Source organism: Esox lucius, chromosome 9 (assembly GCF_011004845.1).
Source record: "Esox lucius isolate fEsoLuc1 chromosome 9, fEsoLuc1.pri, whole genome shotgun sequence".
Classification (NCBI taxonomy): domain Eukaryota; kingdom Metazoa; phylum Chordata; class Actinopteri; order Esociformes; family Esocidae; genus Esox; species Esox lucius.
The window spans coordinates 5,870,934-5,897,507 of NC_047577.1; the positions used below are offsets into that span (position 1 = coordinate 5,870,934).

At 42.3% G+C, this 26,574-nt stretch overlaps 1 protein-coding gene across 2 annotated transcripts in view; it reads right to left on the minus strand.

Annotated features, from left to right (window-relative positions):
• LOC105030921 (NACHT, LRR and PYD domains-containing protein 3-like) overlaps positions 1–26,574 on the minus strand; it is a 58,890-nt gene that overhangs the window by 30,113 nt on the left and 2,203 nt on the right. The window contains exons 2-13 of one of the 2 annotated variants that reach the window (XM_029122599.2): positions 21,956–22,075; positions 21,785–21,837; positions 21,063–21,305; positions 20,398–20,427; positions 18,496–20,287; positions 17,915–18,115; positions 17,516–17,686; positions 17,073–17,243; positions 16,661–16,834; positions 15,950–16,123; positions 15,730–15,779; positions 10,643–11,652 (exon numbers count right to left, since the gene is read on the minus strand). In XM_029122599.2, the coding sequence (XP_028978432.2) occupies positions 11,057–11,652; positions 15,730–15,779; positions 15,950–16,123; positions 16,661–16,834; positions 17,073–17,243; positions 17,516–17,686; positions 17,915–18,115; positions 18,496–20,287; positions 20,398–20,427; positions 21,063–21,305; positions 21,785–21,837; positions 21,956–22,050 (3,750 nt within the window). In that variant the 5' untranslated portion in view covers positions 22,051–22,075 and the 3' untranslated portion in view covers positions 10,643–11,056. Of the gene's footprint in view, positions 1–10,642; positions 11,653–15,729; positions 15,780–15,949; positions 16,124–16,660; positions 16,835–17,072; positions 17,244–17,515; positions 17,687–17,914; positions 18,116–18,495; positions 20,288–20,397; positions 20,428–21,062; positions 21,306–21,784; positions 21,838–21,955; positions 22,076–26,574 lie in introns of those variants that run through there. The other variant, XM_034294568.1, reaches the window with a different exon arrangement.

A 26,574-nucleotide genomic window follows, 5' to 3' on the forward strand; every position in this document is an offset into this window, starting at 1 on the left:
AAGAAGGAGGTACAGACTGTATCAAGTCAGCTCTAAGCTTTGAGGGGGATAAAGAGCATTTATCAGGACCTGCAGAACCTCAGTCAGTTATAACATCAAAAAAGGATCCTTTTTGGAAATCTGTTTTTCTGAAAACTCAAAGGTGCTGCATGACACTGTACAAATAGGAGGCTTTAATGTACATGCAAACAGATAATATTTTCACAGTAACTTTACTAACTTCGGTTTCTCCAATTGACAGCCTGTATCCTCCACTCCAGCAGAGAGCAGCTCCACTCCATTGCTATAACACATGAGGCTAGTTTTACAGACAAATATTTAGCCTGTTACAGCCGTTTCGTGTAGTGGTTGAAATAATGATTGAGTACCCGGTCGTCAAGGGAGAGAGTAATTCAGTTATTTATTGCAGCATTTGATAGTCTATTGTTCATGTTGTTACAAACTCGGTCTTCATACTCATCTCATCTCAAAGAAACTTCCGGTTGTCCTCTACTTATAGACATCCCAACTTGGAATACACATCACAGTACTGTAAGCCCATTGGCTAATTATTGTAGCCTTTGAATTAATGTGACTTCCTGTGTCCAGATAAACAGATGTTATTTTGTTTTCTAAACATAACAAGCACACATTCATACAATTCAACAAGCCTAAACTTAATATGTCCACAATATTGGCCCATGATGTGGTTAGTGGATCCTCAAAATGCCATTCCAGACTGTAATATCTGTCAAATTGTGCTAGAGGACTAGGCTCAGTCTGAATTCTATTGTATTGTATTGTTTTTGATATTAGGCTCTAAAAACTTACCTCTGGCCCATGAAGCTAGTTCCTTTATTCATTGAAGCCTCAAATCATGGCCAGAATTTGACCAGAGACATTAGGTGAGTGAAAATGATGAGGTAGAACAGAAAAACTGCAGGCTCCGGACCACGTAGGGTAAATGTTGAATACCCCTGATCTAAGAAATGCTCCCTCTTATATCTCTGGTGTCCTGTTGAATCTTGGGAGGACGCTGAGTTCTTGGACCATGACTACCTGGCCTGACAACACCTAGCTGACCTTGTCCAAAGTCACTGTCCACAGCCCACTTGGTTGTCCTTGTCCACCTGGTTGGGCAGTACATTTGGATTCTGCAACAACTGATGTAAAAAGGGCTTTATAAAACACATTTGATTGATATTTGAAATGAAAGCAAAGTCAGAGCAGGGGAATGTGCCTATGTTGTGTGGGCTGGGTATCAGTGTAATGGTTTTTATTCTGAAGTTATACAACATTTAAAGAGACCAACTCTGACACATATATTCAGTGTTTTTTGGGTCACAAATGTAATGGGGGTCATTTAACTTTATTCTCAAGCAAATGTCTCTAAATTCCTAAATCCTAGGAATTCATGTTTGCATCTTTTGTTGTCATTAACAGCATCATTCCAACATATTTGGGGAACAGCAAAACATAAAATAATAATACAGTCCAGAAAATTATTCTTATGTAATGTGAGTTGGTTTTGGATTGTGTTGGACTGCTTAGCATCTATATACAGATCCAAAAATTAATGTTTAGTAGTTTTATTACAAATAATGTACAGCTTAATGGCTGCCTGTAGTGCCTACGGGAGGGCTATTCAATTCAGGCCCTGGAGGGCCAAAACATTTCTGGCTTCATCCCCTACTAATAATATGGGATTGCTTTAGACCTCAGATGCCAGGTGAAGGCAATCAACTGGCCGGTAGAACCAAAAAACCAGAAGTGTTTCGACCCCTCAGGACTGGATCTGAACAGCCCTGGCTTAGGGTGTAAAGTCAAATTAGCCATTTTCGTGTGTACACCTTTAAACATTAAGACATTATTACGTTTTTTGTCACTTTTTAAAGGAGCTGTAGGCTGAAAAGATAATACTGAAAAAATCCATCTTAATCCATTTATATCCATAATATGTAAGCAAGCAAGTTTATTTATATAGCATTATTCATACACTGAAGCAATTCAATGTGCTTTACAAAGAAAAATAAAACATCTAAAAATACAATAACATAAAAACAAATACGCAAACGGAAAAATCTAAACAACATTATAATAAAAAGAAATTGAATAATAAAATATAAAAAGAATAAAAACAGGATGAAAACATAGGAAGCTGTAAGGCTAAACAGTGTTGTTAAGTTTAAGTGCTCAGCCATAGGCACGTGAGAAGAGAAGTGTTTTTAACCTGGATTTAAAAATGTATACGTTTGGGGCACGTCTAAGATCTTCTGGTAGTTTATTCCAGTTGTGTACAGCATAACTGCTAAACGCAACTTTTCTATGTTTAGTTTGGACTCTGGGCTCTACTAGCTGACCTGTGTTCATGGATCTAAGAGCCCTGCTCGGTTTAAATTCTTCAAACATATCAGAAATGTATACGATTCGAGAGCCATATATATTTGAGTATCATCGGCATAGCTGTGGTAGTTAATGTTGTTTTTCTGTAGAATTTGGCCCAGAGGTAGCATATAGAGATTGAACAGAAGCGGTCCGAGAACTGTTCTCTGTGGAACTCCGCATGTTATAGCCACCCTATCAGATTCATGATTACCAATGGTGACAAAGTAACTCTGGCCATCTAGATAAGATCTGAACCAATCAAGGACTGTCCCGAAGAGTCCTACCTAATTTTACAGCCTATCTATAAGTGTTCTATGATTCTACAGTATCAAATGCTGCACTGAGATCTAATAGAATCAGAACTGTTATTTTATCAGAATCAGTATTCAGCCGTATATCATTTAAAACTTTAATCAGGCCCGTTTCAGTACTGTGGTGAGGGTGGAAGCCTGACTGAAATGTGTCTAAGAGCCCACTTGAGGTCACACAATTGCTGAGTTGATTGAAGACAACCTTCTCAGTGATCTTGGCTATAAAAGGGAGATTTGATACAGGTCTATAGTTGTTCATTATAGATGCATCCAGGGTTCTCTTTTTTAATAGGGGCTTAATGGCAGATGTTTTTAGAGACGTTGGGAAAATGCCTGATTGCAGAGAGCTATTAACTATTTGCTGTAGGTCCATTGTTATAGAGTTAATGTGTTTTTTTTAAATCTGATGGCAGTGTGTCGAGACAACATGTGGAAGCTTGAAGATGTCGAACTGTTTCTAGGGATTTTTGATCAATTGTATTAAAATGCGACATAATAACCAAGTTATGTCTTGGTGGTTGTGGTGACGGTACAGAGTCCTTGTTACACTGTGTAGTTCTGATGTTCCGTCTACTACTCATAATTTTTTCACTAAAGAAACACACAAATTCATTACATTTCAAAGTGGATATGAGTTCTGATGCTATCTGCTTTATTGGGTGTGTAAGCTTGTCAATCATGACAAATAGATTGCGGATATTGTTGATATTCTTGTTGATCATTCCCGATAAATGTTGCTGTCTGTCCCAGTGTAACTCATTGTTGAAGCTACCAATGCTTTGTTTATAGATGTCATAGTGAATTTGAAGTTTAGTTTTCCTCCACTTACGTTCCGCTTTCCTACATTCTCTTTTCTGTTTGCTCATAGTTTTCTTTACCTTTACCGGTGCAACACGATCCATGACATTCAATATTTTGGCATTAAAACTATCCAGAAGTACATCAACTGATTCTGCATGTATTGTTGGAGAGATAGCTATGGCTTCCATAAACTGAGCATTGATACTCTCATTAATGTACCTTTTCCTAACAGAAACAGAGTTTGCAGAAGACAGAAGCAGCCGGATGAATTTTGAAGATCGAGCATGCATTTCACTTGCTGAAGACAAAACCTACGTCAGAAAGACGCACAAACAAACAACAACTGAAGACAGCTGCAGTAAAGGCCTGGCAAAGCATCCCAAAGTAGGAAACCCAGCGTCCATGCAATCTCAACAATTTACTAAAAATGAACAATTATTTTATGTTAATTTGTCCAATTACATTTGAGCCCCTGAATTAAGGCGACTGTGCATGAAAATCTTAGCTATTCCTAAACATGTCATACAATATTTATCTTTTTTTGTGATTTGGTTTTTATTGACTGTTACGTAACCACACAAGCCTTGGGGAAGGCCAACGTAACACCAGAAAATAATACAACGAGCAAAGACGAACTATACTCTGTCAACGATGGTCTCACACAGAATAAAGATAAATACATAAACAACAACCAGGCAACAGGGGAAAACCGGGGCCCTAACTAACTACTCTACCTATCCTCTAAACCTGACTAATACACAGGTGTGACAACCGCCCCAACTACTAAACTGGTGTGACTAGACAGACAGTATGTACGCTACACGCAATTATGTATACCCATGGGCGTCTCACCTGAACCTATTTCCCTGTTACATAAATACTATGAACTGAAACATATACAAAACCACCTGACAGGAAGGACGAAAACATTGCTTCAAGTCTCCACCAAAACAAGACACTGCGTGTCAAACAGACATAACCACAATGCCGTCCCTCGCTTTGACGGCTGTCATGTAGTCAGCTGTTATAAAATAAAAGTAATTAGACCAGTAGACAAATAACCTCATAGTCTAAGGCAATATTACCTGCTGACCAACAGTGCTTCATAGACCAATATTTGAAAAGGCGACATAAAAATAAAATGCGGTGACCTGAGGAATCTTTGAGGTTATTGCATTGTAACATATACAACAAGAAACCATAACATTTGTGAATATTTCTCAAGTTTGTAATCATCTCACAATTGTTCCATTGGTATTAAATGCTTATAAATAAGTTGAATGGAAATACCGGGAAACTCAGTAATTTCTTGCGGTTTCTTTGATATACATCTATACAGATCCCAACCGCATCATTAAACCTTAATAAAATAAGTTCTAAGCCTATCTGCAGTACATTTGAGTAATTCTATGAAAATGCTCCTAAGTAACAAGGTTGTGGGAACCAGTTTAATGAGACTGATCAGGTCATCCCTCCTGTTGTTTCACAGTAAGGCGTTTTCTCTTCTCTCGTGGGTGTGTGTAATGTGTTTTGTACAGAAGCCCTGTGAACACAAATTTGCCATGGATTCAGAGTGCACGTATGTTATACACAATAGATGCACTTGGAAAATCTTGTTTGGCACGTTCTTCCATGACATTGTAAATAAAATAAAAGTGTGTGTTTTACATAAGCCTAATAAAGAAAATTAATAATGGCTGAGCCTTGACATAGTTCTTTTGGTTACATATTTTCAAGTCACAATACATTAATTGAAAAAAAATCTGATACAGTGAGGGAAAAAGTGTTTGATCCCCTGCTGATTTTGTATGTTTTCCCACTGACAAAGAAATTATCAGTCTATAATTTTAATAGTAGGTTTATTTGAGCAGTGAGACAGAATAACAACAAAAAAATCCTGAAAAATGCATGTCAAAAATGTTATAAACGGATTTGCATTTTAATAAGTATTCAATCTCCTCTCAATCAGAAAGATTTCTGGCTCCCAGGTGTCTTTTATACAGGTAACGAGCTGAGATTAGGAGCACAATCTTAAAATGTGCTCTGGCAACATAAAATAATATCCCTAAACAAGTCTAACTAGAAAAAAAACAACCTTCCCCAACTTATTTATCCCTAACTAACTACTCTACCTATCCTCTAACCCTGACTAATACAAAGGTGTGTGACAACCGCCCCAACTACTAAACTGGTTACCAGCTTTTGTTTTCGGTAATGGTCCAACACGATCAACAACCACATGTTTGAAGGGTTCGCCCATGGTGGGTATGGGACAAAGAGGAGCGGGAGGAATAACCTGGTTTGGTTTTCCAGTTACCTGACAGGTGTGGCATGTCTGACAGTACTGAGCCACATCCTGTTTTAAACCGGGCCAAAAGAAATGTTGCAGAACCCGATCATAAGTCTTGGTGACTCCTAAATGACCGGCCCACTGGTGAAAGGCTGTCGGAACCTCTATTTGGTAAATAGCATTCCAATCTCCACCGAGGTCACCCTGGGATGTCCATTTGCGCATGAGGAGATGACCATCAATGAAGTATGCCCTGTTTTTCTTCTTAAGCTCCTCCACTGAGACAACACTGGAAAAACATTTAGCAAGGCTTTTGTCACCCTTTTGGTCAGGAACCAGCTGCTCCCGAGTTTCTGGTAACTGTTTTGCATCAGCAAGACGGTCCACAGTCTTGTTCCCCATCCTGGGCTGTTTTTCAGACCCCACCAGTTTACCAGAGGGAGCACACAAGCCATCCTCCTGGTGCAACTCTCTAGACAGAAGTGTTTGACAATTCTGTCAGGTCACCAACCGTGTGACAACCGCCCCTAATTACTAAACTGGTGTGATTAGACAGACAAGTATGTACACTACATGCAATTATGTAAACCCATGGGGGTCTCACCTGACACTATTCCCCTGCTTTTTTCAACTAGAATGTGATGCATGATGCTGTACAAATAAGAGAGGATTTAATGTACATTTAAAAAAATATAATTATTTCCACAGTAGCTGTACTAACTATAGTCTACCAGAGAGCAGCTTCACTCCAGAGTCACCTGGGTGATTGGAGCTCAGGTCCGGTTCTCTCAGGTGGGAGGGATTTGACCTCAGAGCTGAAGCCAGAGAAGCACAGCCTTCCTCTGTGACTCTACAGAATGACAGCCTGCAGAGAGAAGTCATCATGATTTAACAACAGGACTGCTGCCCTCTGCTGGTGAAAACGGAGGTTGAACCCATTTTTCTTTAATTTCCTGTATTGTAGTGTGGTCACTGTAATGGAGTGTAGTTTACAGTGTGGATTTCACTCCTATCATCAGACAGCATCCAGTTCCTCAGGTCCAGTTCTCTCAGAGGGGAGTTTTCTGATTGGAGAACAGATGCCAGTGATCTACAGTCGACCTCAGAGAGTCTGAAGTTACCCAGTCTGTTAAAACAGAGACAATGTCAGTATTCAGAGTGTGATGTAGTGCAGGTCAGGGAGACCTTAATAAACCAACTATCCAGCAATGATAAATCCTTCATGTTTTAAAGATGTCAAGATGTCTTCAATGCTACTGACCTCAGTGTTTTCAGTTTACAGTGTGGATTTTTCAGAGCAGCACAGAGAACAGTCAGACGGCCCTCTTCCTCATCATCATCCACAGCATCATCATCGTCATCCACACCATCATCCTCGATGTTGTTACTATCAACAGAATCTCTGTCATTCAGGTGCAGTTCTCTCAGATGTGAGTCTTCTGATTGGAGAATGGAGACCAGTAATTCATAGTCCTCCGTAGATAATTCATAGCCAGCCAGTCTATAGAAACAGAAAACATGATTCATACTGTCACACGACTGATCACAACAAACAGGTCGGGATACGACATTTGCAAACATTCTGGAGATGGTCTTCTAGGAAATGACTTATTGTCAAATAATAACAGTTGGAAGCTTTCACCTTGCCGGCAGGTGATTTAGAACCAGGGACACTATCCTGGACACAGATGCCCTAACCACGAGGCAACCCAAGATTAATTATATGTTCCCTAAATGTCTGGTTCCACGGGGAGAACTTGGCATTGCCCCTGCAGATAGAATTTGTGACCCCCCAGTTTTATTCCCCCATAGACTTCTCTGCTCTTTACCTCATCCAGACGTTGCTCCACAATGCTAATTTATGCACAGAATTACTCCACCGACCACATGACCTCAAATGACATGCACAGTTTGCGCTCAAATTGTGCATGTGTGTAATTTGTAAGCTTTGGATGCTGGCTAGATGCAAATAACAGACAAGGAGGGGAAACAGGCAAACTCTCCAAGGTGAAGCTTTGTAGAAACCATGAAGGAAGCTAGAAGGCAGCAACATAAGTAACGGCTGAAACTGGAATGACGACAGGGCTTAGTTCCCCTCCACACCTCTCTAACCCTGTACTACATTCCCCTCCACACCTCTCTAACCCTGTACTACATTCCCCTCCACTTCTCTCTAACCCTGTACTAATTTCTGCTCCACTTCTCTCTAACCCTGTACTAATTTCTGCTCCACTTCTCTCTAACCCTGTACTAATTTCTGCTCCACTTCTCTCTAACCCTGTACTAGGTTTCGTTCCACACCTCTCTGAACTTGTGCATCCTGTCCTTACCTCAAATAGTGTTTCCTGTTTTTCTCTCTCTTCCTACACTATACATGTTTTGGTTTTGTAGAGGCTTTTAAATAAGGATATTTTGCTGTCTTTGATTATATTTAACACTTAGAAGTGTTTTTTAACAGTTTCAATCTTCATCATGCTAGACTGGCATCATCATCGTCAGAGTATCAAAATGAAAGCTAAGACCGTCAGCAGCTCCAAGGTCTTGAGATAAAAGTAAATAAATACATAATAATTTATTGTTTGTAATAGTTGGGAGTTTGACATTGTGATATTACTTACATTGCCTTTCACAAAAAATATCAAAGACATTTAAAATCGAACAAAAAAAAAAGTATTCATTCAAAAACATGTCACACCATTTTGGCACCCCAAAAAATATTTTTAGAAAATCAGATTGATGTATATGACACTCAGGATTTAGCTTTTTAGTTTCTGGGAAATCAAATTCTGTTGTTCTCAGGTGTACAGTGAGTCATCCATGGACATGAGAAAGGCCAGGGGACGCAAATAAAGGTTGTGGACCTTCAGAAAACAAGCAATAGATATACAGTTTCAGGAAGGAAACAGCAGTTTTGAAGGAGGGCAGTCAACTAAATATTATATAACCCGATGATACCGTGTGTTCAAGGATGACGTGTTTATGGATGACACTGTGTGTGCTTATGGATGATAAAAAATTTTAGGGATGAAAATGTGTGTTTATAGATAATAATAGATTACCTGCTCACTGATGATAACGTGATAACAGATGATAATGTGTTTATGGATGGTTACGGGTATGTTTTTACCAATTAAACCTTGAGTGTGATTCCGTCGGTTAGTATGCGTTTGTGGATGAAAACGTGTGTGTATTTATGGATAATATTATAGGTGTCTTTATGGATGATAAAGTGTGTGTGTTTACAGATTGTCACGGTAAGGTGAGTAGCAGCACCACCGTTCCGTGCACCTTTCACTTACGAACACATCCCGGACTTGTTTTGTCACGTCTTAATACCAGGTCCCTATCTACTAATTTGTAAGTGTTTAAATGTTTCCCCTCTGCTCCCCACAGTGTGGATCATTGATGTTGTCGTGTTTGATGTCGTGTGTTGCTGTTAAATGTAAGTATTGAAAACCTTTATGTAAATCGTTTTGCTGCTGAAGTCAGCCATTTACTTTTGTTGTGGTTTTGTTGTGCTCGGTGTTTTGTTTAATTAAAGATTCAACACCGACTTCTGCCTGCACCTGGTTCCTTGCTCTCGCAACACCACCATTCATTACAGAATGATCCACCAAAACCTGAACCAGCGGGCTACAAAAGAGGAGGACAATATATGGAACCGCCGCCTCCTCGAATGTTTGCTCGGCTCAGTGCGCTACCAACAACAGGAGCGGGAAGCACCCTTCAGCGAGGAGCGCATCGAGCGCACGTTAGTGGAGGCGTGCAAACTACGGGCCATCACCGGGACCAAGGAGCTGCTGGCCCGGTACCCGTTCCGTTTGGGGAGGGACATCTTCCCCTTCGTCTGGGAGGGCCCAGCCGAAACAGGCAACGGTCCGCGGTCCCCTCCTGAACTGAGGTCCCCCCAGGACATTTTTAGGGGGGGGCTGAGTGGGTGCCCGAGGGAAGTCCTGAGTCTCCCTCCCTTCATCTCTCCCTCCCTCCCTTCATCTCTCCCTCCCTCCCTTTATCTCTCCCTCCCTCCAGGTCTGAGTGCTCCCTCTCCCACCAACCCGTTCCACTGTGACCAGCCGCGCCTCACCCTCAACCAGATGCTCCGGCCAAGTTCCACCTCCCCCGTACCCCCCCACACCCTCTCCTACAGCCCCTCTCTACCCCTCCCCCGGATTCCCCTCCTCCCACACCCAGCCTTCCCACAGTGTCCTGGACGTCCCCCAAAACCTACCACACCCCTTGCTCCCCCTCTCCCCCGCCCACCTCACCAAGCCCCCAACACACAGCCACAACCCCTTCCTGTGAGGTCATTTCCTCTCCTCCTTCTACATCCCCTGTACCTTCCTGTTGCCTTTTTAACTGGAGCCAACAGGCTTTACAAACCAGACACGACTGGACTCAACTGGAATCTAACTAGTTTGAACTAGGTCTCACCGGCTCAAACTGGACCTGGACTTGTCCGACTGAACCTGATCTTAATGGGCTTAACCTGATCAAACTATGCCGAACCACACCTAACTGCACCTCACTGGACCTCACTGGAACTAACTGTACCTCACTGATTGTATTCTCAGACCCCTGTGCCTGTCTCACAGGCAGACCCAGAATGCATTGCGACCCGGCTCATGTGGATAAAGTTCAGGTGAACTGGAGTTCTGGATGGATGAACAGAGCGAAAGAGATGAAAAAACAGAACAGAATGGAAAAGGGAGGTTTGTTCTCTGTCTTTGAAAAGTGATGAGCTGAGAGTCTTTTCTTCTTTGCACTAATGGCAGTTATATGAATGTGAATGTGTTGTGTTAGGCTCAGTTACACACACAGACACACAAACATACACACAGGCTGCTGTTACTATTTATTAGAATGATGTACTGTTTATGAATAACTATAATAATAAAACAATATTCAAAATGAAGTTGACTACAATTCTCTTCAACCCCAGTATAAACCTTCTCTGTAGATCACGGTGCAATTTACTTTAGGAATTCTTTGTGGAGATCAAATTATAACTGTGTTATCAAATACATCCTGAGGCCATCGAAAGTGCGTACATGAATGTGTTTTTCACATCCAAGCAGATGGAATGACAAACACTGCACTGTGTGTTGTGACACATTCCTGCTGCGTAGCCGCAGACCAGTCAGAGTGCCCATGATGACCCCTGACCCCTGTCTCCCTCCCATGCATTACCATCACACCAACACTCCCAAAAGAAAATGGATAGAAAGGAGAGACGGGGAAAGAGAAACTTCTTGCATGTCACTTTGGTTTGGTTAGGAGAGTTTTACTGTTATCATGGAGACACAGATTCCACAAGGGTCACTGAATCACCCACACCCACCGAAAACCCTGGGTAGAGGGGCTCAGTGAATGTGGTGTGGAATGTGTACAGGTGGGTCATTGTGTCTGAGTTTACATAGTAGAAGGACAGGGTGCCGGCCGGCCAGTCCAGAAACACTCCCACTCTGGAGGGAGGAGGAGAGGAGGGAGGAGGTGAGGAGGTCAGGTCTCTCTGGGGTTGAGGAGGGGGGAGGAAGTGGAAATCAGGAATGTAAGTCCACTGACTATTGTGGGAGGTGGAATAAAAGTCTTCCCTGCACATCAGACTCCAGGACTTGTCACTGAATCCAAACTCAGTGGCTGGACTGGCTCCCTTTCTGCTGATGTCTTTATATGTCACTGCTATTTCAGGCCACCCCTTCATCTCCACCTCCCAGTAAGAGCGTCCGGTCAGACCCTCTCTACACAACACCAGACCCCTGCTGTCAAATCTGTCTGGGTGATCAGGAGACGGCTGCTCCTTTTCCACAAACTTAAACCCCCTGGTCCCCTCAGACAAAGAGAGGTTTCTACCCGCTGTGTCTGGGTCCAGAGTGAGATGACAGTAATCTGCAGATGAGAGGACAGGTTAGAGGACAGAGAATGTGTGTGTGTGTGTGTGTGTGTGTGAGAGAGTGATATTTTCCATTTCTGGAAAATATTTCTGTGCCTGAGCAAGTATGTGCACACATATAAGCTCTTGCTATGTGCACATACGTGCACACATGTACAGACACAAGTGCGTGTTTGTGCGTAGGCATACATTGTGCACGCCAATGTGTGTGATAATGAATGTCCAGACTGTGTGTGATAATGAATGTCCAGACTGTGTGTGATAATGAATGTCCAGACTGTGTGTGATAATGAATGTCCAGACTGTGTGTGATAATGAATGTCCAGACTGTGTGTGAGAGAGTATGCACACTTAAGTCTATACAGCTCTGGAAGAAATTCAGACCACTGCACTTTTTTCTTTCTCATCTTCATCCGCTTATCCGGTATCGGGTCGCGGGGGCAGCAGCTCCAGCAGGGGACCCCAAACTTCCACTTTCCCGAGCCACATTTGCCAGCTCTGACTGGGGGATCCCGAGGCGTTCCCAGGCCAGTGTCAAAATATAATCTCTCCACCTAGTCCTGGGTCTACACCGAGGTCTCCTCCCAGCTGGACGTGCCTGGAACACCTCCCTAGGAAGACGTCCTGGGGGCATCCTTACCAGATGCCCGAACCACCTCAACTGGCTCCTTTCGATGCAAAGGAGCAGCAGCTCTACTTCGAGTTCCTCACGGATGACTGAGCTTCTCACCCTATCCCTAAGGGAGAAGCCAGCCACCCTTCTGAGAAAACCCATTTCAGCTGCTTGTACTGGTGATCTTGTTCTTTAGGTCATGACCCAGCCTTCATGACCATAGGTGAGGGTAGGATCGAAAATTTACCGGTATAACGAGAGCTTTGCCTTCCGGCTCAGCTCTCTTTTCGTCACCACGGTGCGGTAAAGCGAATGCAATACCGCCCCCGCTGTTCCGATTCTCCGGCCAATCTCCTGCTCCATTGTCCCCTCACTCGCGAACAAGACCCCGAGATACTTGAACTCCTTTACTTGGGGTAACGCCTCATACCCTACCCGGAGAGACACTCCATCGGTTTCCTGCCTCAGATTTAGAGCTGCTAATCCTCATCCCAACCGCTTCGCACTCTGGTGCGAACCGGTCCAGTGAGTGCTGAAAGTCACAGACCGTTGATGCCATCAGGACCACATCATCCGCAAAAAGCAGCGATGAGATCCCCAGCCCACCGAACTGCAACTCTTCCCCACCCCGACTACGCCTCGATATCCTGTCCATAAAAGTTACAAACAGGATTGGTGACAAAGCGCAGCCCTGGCGGAGGCCAACCCCCACGTAGACAGGATGGGCTTATTCCCAGGCCCCCTCTAGGATCCTTGCAAGAGTAAAGAGCTGGTCGGTTGTTCCGCGATCAGGACGGAATCCGCATTGTTCCTCTTCAATCTGAGGTTCGACTATCTGCCGAACCCTCCTTTCCAGTACCTTTGAGTAGACTTTCCCAGGGAGGCTGAGAAGTGTGATACCCCTGTAATTGGCACACACCCTCTGGTCCCCCTTTTTGAACAGGGGAACCACCACCTCGGTCCAAAAAAGTTGAAAAGGAAAGTTTTGAGTGAGAAACAGAAGGGTTCAAATTAAGAGACCACTACAAATTTAACGCTTCTGTTCCTCACTCAAAACTTTCCTTTTCAACTTTCTTGGAAAGGAAAGAAAAAAGTGCAGTGGTCTCTCAATTTTTCTGGAGCTGTGTGTATGTGCCCATATTTGCAGCATATTGTGGTGTTTTTTTAACCTCTAACAACACTTTTGTTTTGTGAATAAATGCTGAAAATGCACTGCAAACTTAAATTTTTTTCTCAAAAACACAGTTTAGCTATAACATGGCTTTAAAATACGTAACTCAGTTATTATAAGTTAAGAAATACAATTATTTTATGAAGTATACCCTGCAGTTTCTAATAAAACCTTTACAGTAATTCACATATTCAAAATGGCTGAACATCCACCAAGTCAATGGCTTTCAATGGAAGTAAAAAATATTCCTTGTGAAAGATTAAAATATAAACTAATTTGCTGAACTCTATGACACATTGGGTTGCAAATTAGGCCATTTTAGAGGCTTGTAACAGCGCCACCATGAGGCCGATCGGCATGGTCTTTGGGAAGGTTGTGGCCTTTGGGCCTGTACCACCATGCAAGTTTGGGCCTTTTTTTACCATTTTATTTTGATCCTTTGCAAAATGAACCGACAAGCGGCAGAAGTATAATAATAATATTAATCAAATCTGCGAGCAGTGTGGGACATGATTCAGCATAAAGCTACTATTGGCGTTATTGCAGCACTTTTGTTCAGACAGACGAGTAGGAACCATATATTGACAGATGCAACAAATGATGCATGGATGATTTCTTCTGTCCAACGGTGAACTCATCTGGCCAAACTGAACAATAGTTCATACGTTAGCTTCATTACCCTGAGCATGTTTGCCAAGTGTTATCACTTTGAGAGAAACAGAACAAGAGATATATATTTTTTTATACATAAGGTCTTCTGTATGTTATTCCAGTGTGTTTATGTTAGTGTGTGGGGGGTTGAGTGTCTTCTATGTTATTCCAGTGTGTGTTTATTAGGGCTGCAACAACTAATCGATAATCAAAATTGTTGGCAACGAATGTCATTATCGATATGTTGGGTCTCCAAGAGACGTGGCAAAATATATATATTTTGAAAGAACCAGTGTTGCCAGATATTGCAAGAGTAACCATCAACCGGAACTGTCAAAAGAATCCCAAAAAAGCAACGTCGTTTTTACACACACACTTAAGTAGGTGTACTGTTTGAGGATAAGAGAGAGATACAGTTGACCTGACCTTTGAAGTTATGTTAAAAAATCTTCCAATTTAAGCGAACGTACAAAAACTATTCTCTTACAACTGGGATTACATTTTATGCCAACTTTTCTTTCAGTAGACTACAACATATTTACTATGTTTTAATAACATTTGTGAACACATTGATGGCGAAGCTAACAGAAATGTATTTGCTGTTGTTTGGAAACAAAAGTGACTTGATTTAAGGAGCCACTGAACTAATTTGGGAACAGTAGGCAGGAGGGTTTAGACAGTATGGGACGTTACAGCTTTTATTTAAACTCACTACTTTCTGAAGAATAGAAAGCCAAAGTCGCGTATAATAAGCGGACATAGCAACCCTGTCAAAAACTTAAAAAGTATTGGACCCTTTACTTTAAGGATTCAACGAAAACTGTTGGTTGCAAAAGTTGCAAGGCAGAACTCTCATGGCACGGGATCATGACTGCAATGCTTGAGCAGAGAAAACGTTGTAGCCTTGATGACAGATGAACATGGCTCCGCACGGTATGTTTATGTAATGCAAATTCATCTTTTATTTTAGTTTGTATTCATAGAGTTTTTAATGAAGTTTTTAATGAAGAAATAGTTACTCTTGAATGCATGGCTGAGTTAACCTCAAGTCTACTTCAGCACGTTGAGTTAGTGTGTAGTTGAGCTGCTTCGGATAGCTAAGCATTAAGCGTTACTGATGAATTTACCCTTTACTGTCATATTTGGTGAGTTCGGTATTTCTCCACAATAGAAACGTTGAGGTATTTAAATAGATTACAATCTCTACAGTCTCAGTAAAACATTTCTCAACAAGCTTCAGGAGATTGTACCCTGGAATGCTTTTCCAACATTTTCAGCAGTCTTGAAAATGATATTATGACACTTTAGTTTGGCACATCTTTATTTTTGCTTTATAACTACTGCCTACAGTTGTTTAAATGAAGGCACTGTAAATGGACATGAAAAACACTGAAAACTAAAATGTATTTTAAATAAAACACATTTTTTCCTATCCGATTAAACGATTAATTGAAGTAGTAATCAACAGATTAATTGATTATCAACATAGTTGTTAGTTGCAGCCCTAGTGTTTATGTTAGTGTGTGTGTGTGTGGGGGGGGGGGGGTGTATGTATGTCTTGTGTATGTTATTCCACTGTGTGTGTGTGTAATAATAGGCTTGTTAATTAATATAAATAACACAAACTAACACACTTACACTTCTTCATCAGCTGTGGGTTCACCCAGAACTCTTCATTATGGTCCACACTGTGGGAGAGACCAAGTAACCAATTCATGTACAGTATAATGCTGAAGAGGGAAAAGAAAAAGCTCCTGATGGATCTCAATCAGTTACATCAAAAAGCAAGACGCATTTTGTTTTTGACAGGCATGATACTTAAGGATAGGATTCATGTTTTCACAGTAACTGTACTAACTTGAGTTTCTCCAGTCTACAGTCAGGATCTTCCAGTCGTTCAGAGAGCAGCTTCACTCCAGAGTCTCCTGGGTGATTGAAGCTCAGGTCCAGTTCTCTCAGGTGGGAGGGATTTGACCTCAGAGCTGAAGCCAGAGAAGCACAGCCTTCCTCTGTGACTCTACAGAATGACAGCCTGCAGAGAGAAGTCCTCATGATTTAACAACAGGACTGCTGCCCTCTGGTGGTGAGAGATGAGGTTGAACACATTTCTCCTCGATTTCCTGTATTGTAGTGCAGTTACTCCAATCTCCTGTGGGCAGTCTATACTGCAAAGCTGACCAAATTATGCCAGATTTACCTCTGTGCTTCAATGATTACAATCAATAAAATACAGGGGTTCCCAACCTAGGGGGAATGCCCCCAAAATGGGTCCTAGTGCTTTCTGAGGGGAAGGGGTAAAGAAAGATTTCCTGATTTAAGGGGTAAAGAAAAATCTATTCATATATAATTTTATTTACATATACATATGTATATACACATCTATTTCAAAGTATAAAGTGGAAAATGTGATCACCCACAATGCAAACTAAATGTAAACGGTAACAGTACATGCATTCACAGTGTTGGAGTCAGGCTTTAGCTAGTAATGTGTTACAGTAATAATATAACTTTTTGAGTTTACGAGGAATGTTTGAGTTTACCTCACAGGTTTGTTATTGAAATAACTAACCTCAGTCGTTCTACTTTACACTTCTGATGCCCCAGTCCCACAGAGAGCAGCTTCACTCCAGAATCCAGCAGGTCATTGTGACTCAGGTCCAACTCTTTCAGATGAGAGGTGTTTGAACTAAGAGCTGAGGCCAACGCTTCACAACATATCTCTGTCAGATAACACCTATTCAGCCTAAATGCAAGATATATTACGTTTGATTTAGAGCAACTCATTATCTGCAACAAAAGTCTCTATAGGCAGTGTAGAGGGAGAATCAAGTGCTGAAAAACTCTGCAACTTCTACCTGTATGTATTTATCGATTTAGGACAAATGTATCGGAACCTGCTCTCAGGTGATAATTGGTCTCTAACAAACATTTAAACAATCAATGTATTTTTGTGATAGAAAGAAACCTTGTTGAGTACTAACCTCAGTGTCTGTAGATTACAGTGTAGATGTTTGAGAGAATGAAAGAGTTTTCCCCCATCTTCAAACAGCTTACAATTCCTCAGGACCAGTTCTCTCACAGGAGAGTCTGGTGATTGGAGAGCAGAGGCCAGTGATCCGAAGTCCTCTTCAGAGACTTTAAAGTCACCAAGTCTGTAGAAACAGAGACAATCTTACTCATCGAGTGTGATGTAGAGCAGGTCAGGGACAAATACCAACAACATTCAGAGTCTGCCCTTTCAGATGGTCACACATTAAACACATTCATTGAGTTAAGTCTGATATGCAGTAAAATCTGTAAGTATGAGAGTGGAGATTAAAATAATTGTAAATACATAAACACAAACATCATCCGTTTATACTCACAGATTGTCTGTCATTGACTAAAACGTATTTTCATGTGATGGTCCCTCGGGTATACTGACCTCAATGTCTGTAGTTTACAGAGCGGATGCTTCAGTGCAGTAAAAACTTTACTCCCGTCATCAGACAGCTCACTGTTCCTCAGGTCCAGTTCTCTCAGAGGTGAGTCTGCTGATTGGAGAGCTGAGGCCAGTGATCCACAGTCCTCGTTAAAGAGTTTAAAGTGACCAAGTCTGTAGAAACAGAGACAATATAACTCATTCAGAGCAGATCAGGGACACAACATTATTTTTCAGAGCCTCTCCTTCTAGACAGCAAAACATTTACTACGTCAGAACCATATTAAGATATGTCTGGAGTATGTGTCTGAAGGCCAGTGAACATTTAGCCCTGAAAACACTTTACAGTGATTACTAATCCTTTATGTTTTTAAATGTTAAGACCCCTTCAATATTACTGACCTCAGTGTCTCCAGTTTACAGTCTTGATGTTTCAAAGCATCGAGGAGTACAGTCAGACGGGCCTCTTCTTCATCTCCGTCCTCATCAGGATCAGGATCGCCTATGTCCTCCAGGTCCAGTTCTCTCATCGGTGAATCCTCTGATTGGAGGATGGAAGCCAGTGACTCATAGTCCTCCTTGGATAGTCGATAGCCAATCAGTCTGTTGAAAAACAGAAAATATGATTCATACAGTCATATGACTGATCACATCATGCAGGTGTGGGATACGATATTTGTAAAATGGTGACAGTTTTCTACTAGGCATAATTTCACCAGCAGCACTAGAGTTGAAGCGAAACGGACCACACCTCTAGCAAAAAACAAGGCTATCCACAACATTGCAGGGCCACGCTAACTACAGCATTGCAAGCTGAGGCTTCCTTCCAAGTAATTTTTTAACATAATTAACCATGATCATTGTCCTCATCGTCAAACTGCATCCATCATAAAGCATTTCCAAGGACTAAAGGTAGAATATTATAATAATACATGCAATCATTTGTGTGTAATTTGTGATTTCAACATGATGATATTACTTACATTGCCTTTCTACATTTCCTGACAGCTGGGACCAGTCTCGTGCACCCAGGTGAATAGTTGTATGTTCTCAGATCAATCTCATCCAGCACACCCTTTGACATCAGCAGTGCGTTGGCCAGTGCTGAGAAGTGTGTACCTGTCAGTTGTCCTCTTTGATTTGTAGACTTCAGGAACTTGTCAATGTCCTCATGTACTGAATCATCTTTCATTTCAGTCAAGCAGATGAGTAGATTGATGAACCTGTCAGGTGAAACTTGCTCTACGTTTGGCTTCCTGAGGTATTTCTTTATTTCATCAACAGTCTCTGAGCTGATTTCTGTCTGTGGCAGTAGGCCTTGTAACAGTCTCTGGTTGGACTCCAGTGTGATGCCAACAAGGAAGCGGAGGAACAGGTCCAGGTGTCCATTCTCACTTTCCAAAGCTTTATTCACTACCATCCTCAGAAGCTCATGAAAGGGCAGCTCAGAAGACACATCTTCAATGAAAGACTCCAGAGCCGTCAAATTGTTACTCACATAGCACTGAAAAATGTACAGAGCAGCAAGGAATTCCTGGAAGCTCAGGTGAACAAAGCAATACACTTTTCTCTTATGTACCACCTGCTCTTTTTTAATAATTTCTGTGCAAAATCCAGAGTTCACTGAAGCTTCACTGACATCAATCCCACACTCTTCCAGGTCTTTCTTATAGAATATGATGTTTCCCATCACCAGCTGTTTAAATGCCAGTTGTGACAGTTTGAGAATTATTTCTTTGTTTCTTTCTGTGATTGTGTCCAAATCATCCTCAGTTGTGCCATCGTACTTCATGCTTTTCAGATTTGTCTGAATGAGTGTGAGGTGAGTGTACATCTCAGTCAGAGATGTGATGTCTCCACTCTTTCCTTCAGTCATCATGTGCTGAAGAACCCTGGCAGTAATCCAACAGAAGACTGGTATGTGACACATGATGTGGAGGCTTCTTGATGTTTTAATTTGTGAGATGATTCTCCTGGCCAGGTTCTCATCCTGGACATTCTTCTCAAAGTATTGTTCTTTCTGTTTGTCACTGAACCCTTGTACTTCTGTCACCTTGCTGATGTACTTACGAGGGATCTGATTGGCTGCTGCTGGTCTGGAGGTTATCCAGATGAGGGCTTTGGGGAGTAGATTTCCATCAATGAGGTTTGTCATCAACCTGTCAACTGAAGATGTCTCATTTAGATGACTCAGTTTCTTATTCTTATTAAAAGCTAATGGTAATCTGCTTTCATCCAGGCCATCAAAGATGAACATGACTTTACAGTCAGCATATCTGTGTGCATATTTTATCTCTTCAAGTTCGGGGTGAAAATAACTCAAAATCCCTTGAAGACTGTACTGATCATCTTGAATCAAATTCAGATCTCGGAAAGGAAACACAAAGATGAAATCCACATCCTGGTTGGCTCTTCCCTCTGCCCAGTCCAGGATGAACTTCTGCACTGAGACAGTTTTTCCGATTCCAGCGATGCCCTTTGTCATAACAGTTCTTATGGGTCTCTCCTCTTCACTCTTCTTTCCAGGTGAGGGTTTGAAAATGTCGTTGCAGTTGATTGGAGTGTCAGATATGTTTCTTCTACCGGATGTGTATTCAATCTGTCTAACCTCATGTTCTGTATTAACCCCTTCACTCTCTCCCTGGGTGATGTAGAGCTGGGTGTAAATGGTATCGAGTCGAGACTCTTCCTCTGCTGTTCCTTCACACAGAAATGTAAACGTATCCTTCAGCCTGGCTTTATGGTTTTCTTTAACTCTCTCTGTGATGTCATCCACTAGAAAGAACAAGATGTTGTAAACTGCAATAAATAAAGGTACAAGAGATTGTGTGTGTGTGTGTGTATGTGGACAGTGTACATTGTAATTATAGTCTTATGAGACACACCTTTTATCTGTCCAGTGTTCAAAGATCCACCTGGAAGTTAAGATTAATATATTTAACTGTAATAAAGACAGACTTTCCTCTGTAGTTTAAGGGACAGTGATGAAATGAGTGATCAGATCAAACAGGCTCATATAAAATTTTAAATCAAATCAAACACTGATAAACTCCTGTATCTTTTAGGCTAAATACTCAAATGCGCTGATATTTTTTCCTCTGCAGTGCCTTCAAACAAAGACTCAAAATTCTTCTTCAAACCGGCTTCATGTTCCTTTATTACCCTCTGTGTTACATAATCTACTACAGAGAAGAAAATAAATAAAAAGTTTAGTATTGCAGTACATTTCCAGAATGTTGAGAGTCATTTACTCCTCAGGGAGAAGGGGATCTGAGCATTATATCATTCATGTTATGTTGTGTAGGAACTTCTGCAAAGAACACCACATTTTAAAACATAAAAAATATTTTCTTTGTGTGTCTGTGTAAACAGAACAGATGGTGTTATGAAAGTCCGATCATACATACCATCACTCACCCCACTGTTCCTACTGTGACCACTTGGAAGACCAGATTCATACATTTAACTGTATTCTAAATGATGTAATTGTTTAGAAGACACTTATTTAGCACCTGCCTAAGAAAGAGACAGAGTGAGATAGCTGACTTACCCAGATCCTGGACCAAATAAGGTTCTACCTCCAGGAGGATCCTGTAGAAGGCTGATTTGACTCCCCCAGAGGTTAAGGCTTCGTACAGCTTCCTCATCTGGTTCTGGCTGGTTTTGGCAGCTTCAATGTTAGAGTACATCTCATTATGGATCATTTCCTTCTGGAGTAGATCATCTGCAATGGGCATCACCATGGTAACCCTCTGGATGAGAGCTTTTCTGTTTCCATCCACAAAGGCAGCACCTACAACAGAGACCCAGATGTACACACACACACACACACACACACATACTCAAATAAGAAATTAATACATTATAACTGGTTACTGTTTATGTTTATCATGAACACAACACATTGAAATAAAAAGACAAAACTCTACATATTCAGTTTGTTAACTCAGAAACAGTTTCCTTCCCATTTTCTATCTCAATGAAATCGAACTTAGCATCTACAGCTGAGAGATTGAAAGTTGTACTACATACCGACACACACTAAGAAACACATGTCAGACAGTCAGACACACACATATATTTTCCATCAAAATTCACTTAATAAACAGATCAATACTTGTACGACAACTGTTACCTGTGTATTTTTACTATAAGACATCTGTTTAAAATGGCACATATAAAAACATTGAAATAGAGCTACCGTATGTTCAGTGTATTAGCCTTAAGAATTTCATTTCTGATATTTCTTCTCTGTAGCATCTATTTACTTACCCATTTCCTCTGATATCTTCTCAGTGTCCTTGGAAACATCAAAGAGGGAGGGTCTGGGAAAATAGCCATAAACCCAGAATTCACAGTATTATAGTAACATCGCCCCTCTTTCTTCAGACTGGTGCTAGAACACAAACCTAATTTACACCTAACAAACACACAATGTCTCACCTTTGGTCAAGAGTTGTTCCACTCCCTTCAATGTCCCCTTCACAGACAGTAGGATTGTTCTCTTCTCTCCTCATTTTAGACGCAGTCTTTTCCATTTCTTAGTCTCTACAGAGTCTTGGCCTATATGAGAGAGACAATACATCAGTTATCAAGTACTTGCTACATTATATCCATTCATAATAACATTTTTTACTCTAGAGGCAGGCAGAGGGAAGACACACTCAGTTAGAGCAGATGACATTATTGAGTGAAAAAAATAAAATTTAATAAAAAAAATTCGTAGCCAATAACCTAGTAGTAGTAAGAACTTTCTTTTGAGAATTGATATATTGATCAACATAGTAGGTCTACTCGGAGAAGAACATTTTTATAGTCAGGAACACAGACAAAACCACAAAAGATCTATCAAGTAGAGTCTATAGAGATATACACACGCCTTTGTTTAGTCTCAAACCACACTGAACAAGCTAATATTATTCTGGGTAAGGGAAGAAGAGGAGACAAATCTTACTGTTTAAATTAAACAGTAAATTGTACACGTTAGAGGCAGGATTCTACTCCTTTAATATAAACCTTACTTCACCATGTTATATCAGATAACTTATCCTTAGTTGTGTCATAAGAGGGATACAACAAAAGTAACATTAACTCCCACTACTGCAGCCCACCCTAATCAATGCCTTTACTGACTTTCTAGTTGTCAGGAGCCAACTTTCCTGTTTGATGTGTAAGCTACGAAACTGAAAAACAGAACCAAAATGTAGACCAATATGTGTCTCTCAATGTCACTGTTTCACTTAAGTTAATGTTTCATCGTAGCTTTCTTTGAACATACATCTTGTAGATATATTGATTGTATAAGTTAGTGAACTGTTGTAAGAAATGAAACAAAATATTAAGTGTTTGTAACTGTGTTAAAACTGAAGGTGCAAGTAGGAGAACAGGAAACCCTGTTCAAGCGGTTGCCGGGGAGAGAAAGATTTAGTATGTCTGTCTTTTGAGAAACAGGACACAGGTTAGAGACACACACACATAGTCGGACAGACAACACAGAAACCACAAGGGGGGCAAGGGGATACTTACAGTTATCCTTATAAGGAATAGAACTGGGATTGGGCCAATGGCACACTTGCGTTGTTAACTTAACGCCTCTATCTTTTGGGCGTAGTTGAAGTATAAAATTATGTTTTGACTGTTGGTCCTTAGACATTGTGCGGCGACACTTGTCTCCAAAAGCTTTTGTAATAAACGGAATATGCGGTACGGTAATTGACCTGACTCCTGGTGTTTTATTCTCCTTTCCAACAAACCAACTCGGGGAAGTGTTGACTTCAACAATTTTGGGGGCTCGTCCGGGATTGGAAAAAAGGAGAAGGAATTCGACCCGGTCCAGACAACCTACACGAGATTCACAGGTTCCCGAGCCGGCTCATGATAAAGGTAAGCAGAGCCTGTTATATCTAAATCTGCATATTGGCTGTGAACTAAATTGTGAACCTGTGGAGAACGTAGTGGTACTGGTTTAAATTCAGGAGGGCGAGGCAATTGGTATTTGTTCTCAGGTTGACTACCCCAGACCACTTCCCAACGGGGACGGTGGAGATTGTAAGCAGGAGACTTGACAGTCAGTCGGGTGAATGGCCCGAGGAGATAGGGACACCTCGAACATAACGGGTGAGATAGAATCTCACATATTGGTTTAAATTCAATTGGTATTTGTTCTCGGGTTGACTACCCCACACCACGTTCCGACGTGGACGGTGGAGATTGTAAGTAAGAAACTTGACAATCAGTCGGGTTAAAGGCCCGAGGACTTAGGGGCACCTCAAAATATTTATTGTGTGTAAAGGTTCACGTTCAGCTGGGTTAGAGGCCCGGGGAGTTTGGAACTCCCCAAATTTTTTATAAGAGAACTGGGTTCAAGTCCCAAAAGTGTTGGGTCAGGGACCCGTTAATCATTTGTTAATCATTCTGAGTCTGGGACTCACAGTAACATAAGTCAGGGAGAAATGGACAGGGAGTTTGAGAGAGAAGTAGATGACGACGGGTGGGGTCCAGGTACGGGAAAGTGGAAAAAATTGGGGATACAGGTGGCAAATGTAATTACAATTGTAGGCAGGATGGACCCAATTCAGAAAGAAAAAGAAGAGAAAAAGAAGAGAAATTACGACAAGTGGTGAGTGAGGCAGGATTAAGGTTGGAGGAAAGGAGAACCTTACATGTTATTTTGTGGAATAAGGAGAAGGATTGTGCCAAAAATCGAGATAGAGTTAGAGACAAGAAGGAAACAGCAAATTTGGTCAAGAGAGGGAGATATAGAGAACAGGAGAAGGAATGGAAAAAGCACAGAAAATAATGGTGTAAATTAGCAGTGTGGTGTCAGGGTGTAGACCATTTGAAAGAGAAAAAGGAACAGAAAATTAAGGAGGAGAAAAAGGGAGGAGAGATAGAACCCCCAGCATATGAAGATGACCCGGTGGTGCCTGGTACACCGCGTGTACCATTGTATCCAGTGTTACGTTTAGAAAGTGGGATATTGTTTTTAGACCCCCAGAACAACAAGCCCGTAACTCAATTCACAGGAAAGCAAGATAAGAGAAAGTTGAGTAGGAAGGCAGAGTCAGAGAGCGAGACAGACACTGAGGGGGAGGTGAAACCGTTCAAGGCAAGGGCAGAGAAAGAGTATGGAAGGTACGAGGAGAGGAGCGAGAAGGGGAGACAACTAGGAGAGAATAAACAGGATGAGATTACAGGGGCCAGAAAGAAAAGGTCAGGCCGTACTAAAGGCAGGTTACGTGAGTACTCAAAGTCGGGGTCGGACGATAGTGACACAGTGAGAAGGACCAAAATAGGCAGAAAAAAGGAAATTCATATAGAGGACGGGTGTTACTCTCGGGGAAAGCAGGGAGATGGACTGACTCAGACGAAGACCCCAACGCAGACAGTAGTGGAGATTGGAGTAAGGGAGACGTAGATGTATACCCTCTGCCACGTTCGCCCCCACCAGAACAAAAACTACACCATGACGCAGTAGAATCGATTCAAAGGACTCAAAATAAAATGTATTTGCGGTCACAAGCAGGGGAAGCTAGTTGTGCTGGGTTTCAGCTGCCTCTCTTTAGAGTGGGAGGCGGCGAACCGCGATATAAACCATTGGGGCTGGGAGACGTACAGGCACTGGTAGATAAATTACCCCCGATGGGAGAGGGAGGTGGACTATGGTTGTCACAATTTGATAAACTCACAGCCGGTCAAATATTGGCACTGGGGGACTGGAGGGCAGTAGCTGCCCGAGCCGTGTCCGCCCAGGCTATGACTGAGATAGAAATAGGGGCCGCCACTAGGCGGAGCCCTGACGACACCCCTTTCAGTCAGGTGGTCGGGCGCATAGCCACGGCCCTGAGGGAACGATTTCCCTTGCCCGCTGGGGCCCCGATGTCCAAGTTACCTTGGGAAAAAGAGCAACACCCTAGACAGTATCTAGAAGTATGTAAAGAAACATGGGCCAAACACACAGGGCACCACCCGGGGAAGGGAGGTCTGCAGACAGGTGGCAGCCCTAGGCAGAGGGGCTCCAGGAGCCCAAGTCCCATACGGAGTCTGCTTTACGTGTGGTGACCCGAACCACTGGTCCAGAGAGTGCCCACAGAATACTGCAAGGGGCAGAGGATACCCAAACCAAGGGGCAGCTCCAGTTCCCAACCCACACGCCGTTCCACCACCTACTGCACCTGGACAATACCCACTCTCTTATGAGGGAGGGTGGGACCAGGCATGACGGTCTACAGGGAGAGGAGGGGACATCGGGGGAAGGGCAGACCCTATGCTGTCCCTGAATGTCGACGGGAAGGACTTCCCCTTTCTGGTTGACACAGGTGCCACTTTTCCACCATCACCGCCCCTCCCGTCACAAGACTACTATCCTCCAAGACAGTGGAAGTTGTGGGGTTTGAAGGAGTGGGACAGACTTTGCCAGTGACATTTCCTCTTAAAACGATACTGGGTAAACAGGCCCTCAGCCATCCGTATGTGGTGTCGGCAAACACACCAGTGAACTTATTGGGGAGAGACTTGTTGATAAAACTGGGGGCTAATATCTTATGTTCTCCAGATGGACTAACTGTCACGTTACCAGATGGGACATCGGCGGTGTGCAGACCTGAAACCACACGCAAAGGGCAGTACCTGGTACAACCGGTGAAGGGTGAAATAGCGGAGATATACTGGGGACTATTGATACCGGAAAAGCCGCACAAACAGGATATTTTGTCCCAGTACTTCAAGTGGAGGCCGTGGATCTCCCTCCTCGAGCCGTACTTTCCTCCGCCAGACCCCCCACATGTAACCCTATTTTATGATCGGCAGGGCGATGAGGTGTATAGAGAGGGGTTTGGGGATGTAGTGTGTGGGAACACGTGGCAGGTCGGGTCTAAATTCATATATGTAGGCCCTGAAGGGGTAGCGGCAGATGTACAGTTGACAGAGGAGCAGGATCAGTGGTACATGATGGCGGAGGAGTCCGTCCCGCATGTGTCACTGGCCCTGCATCCTAAACACCAAGCAAAAGACCTGGGGCCCATGGTTAAAAGGGCGGTCGAATGCACTGATTGGACACTCAC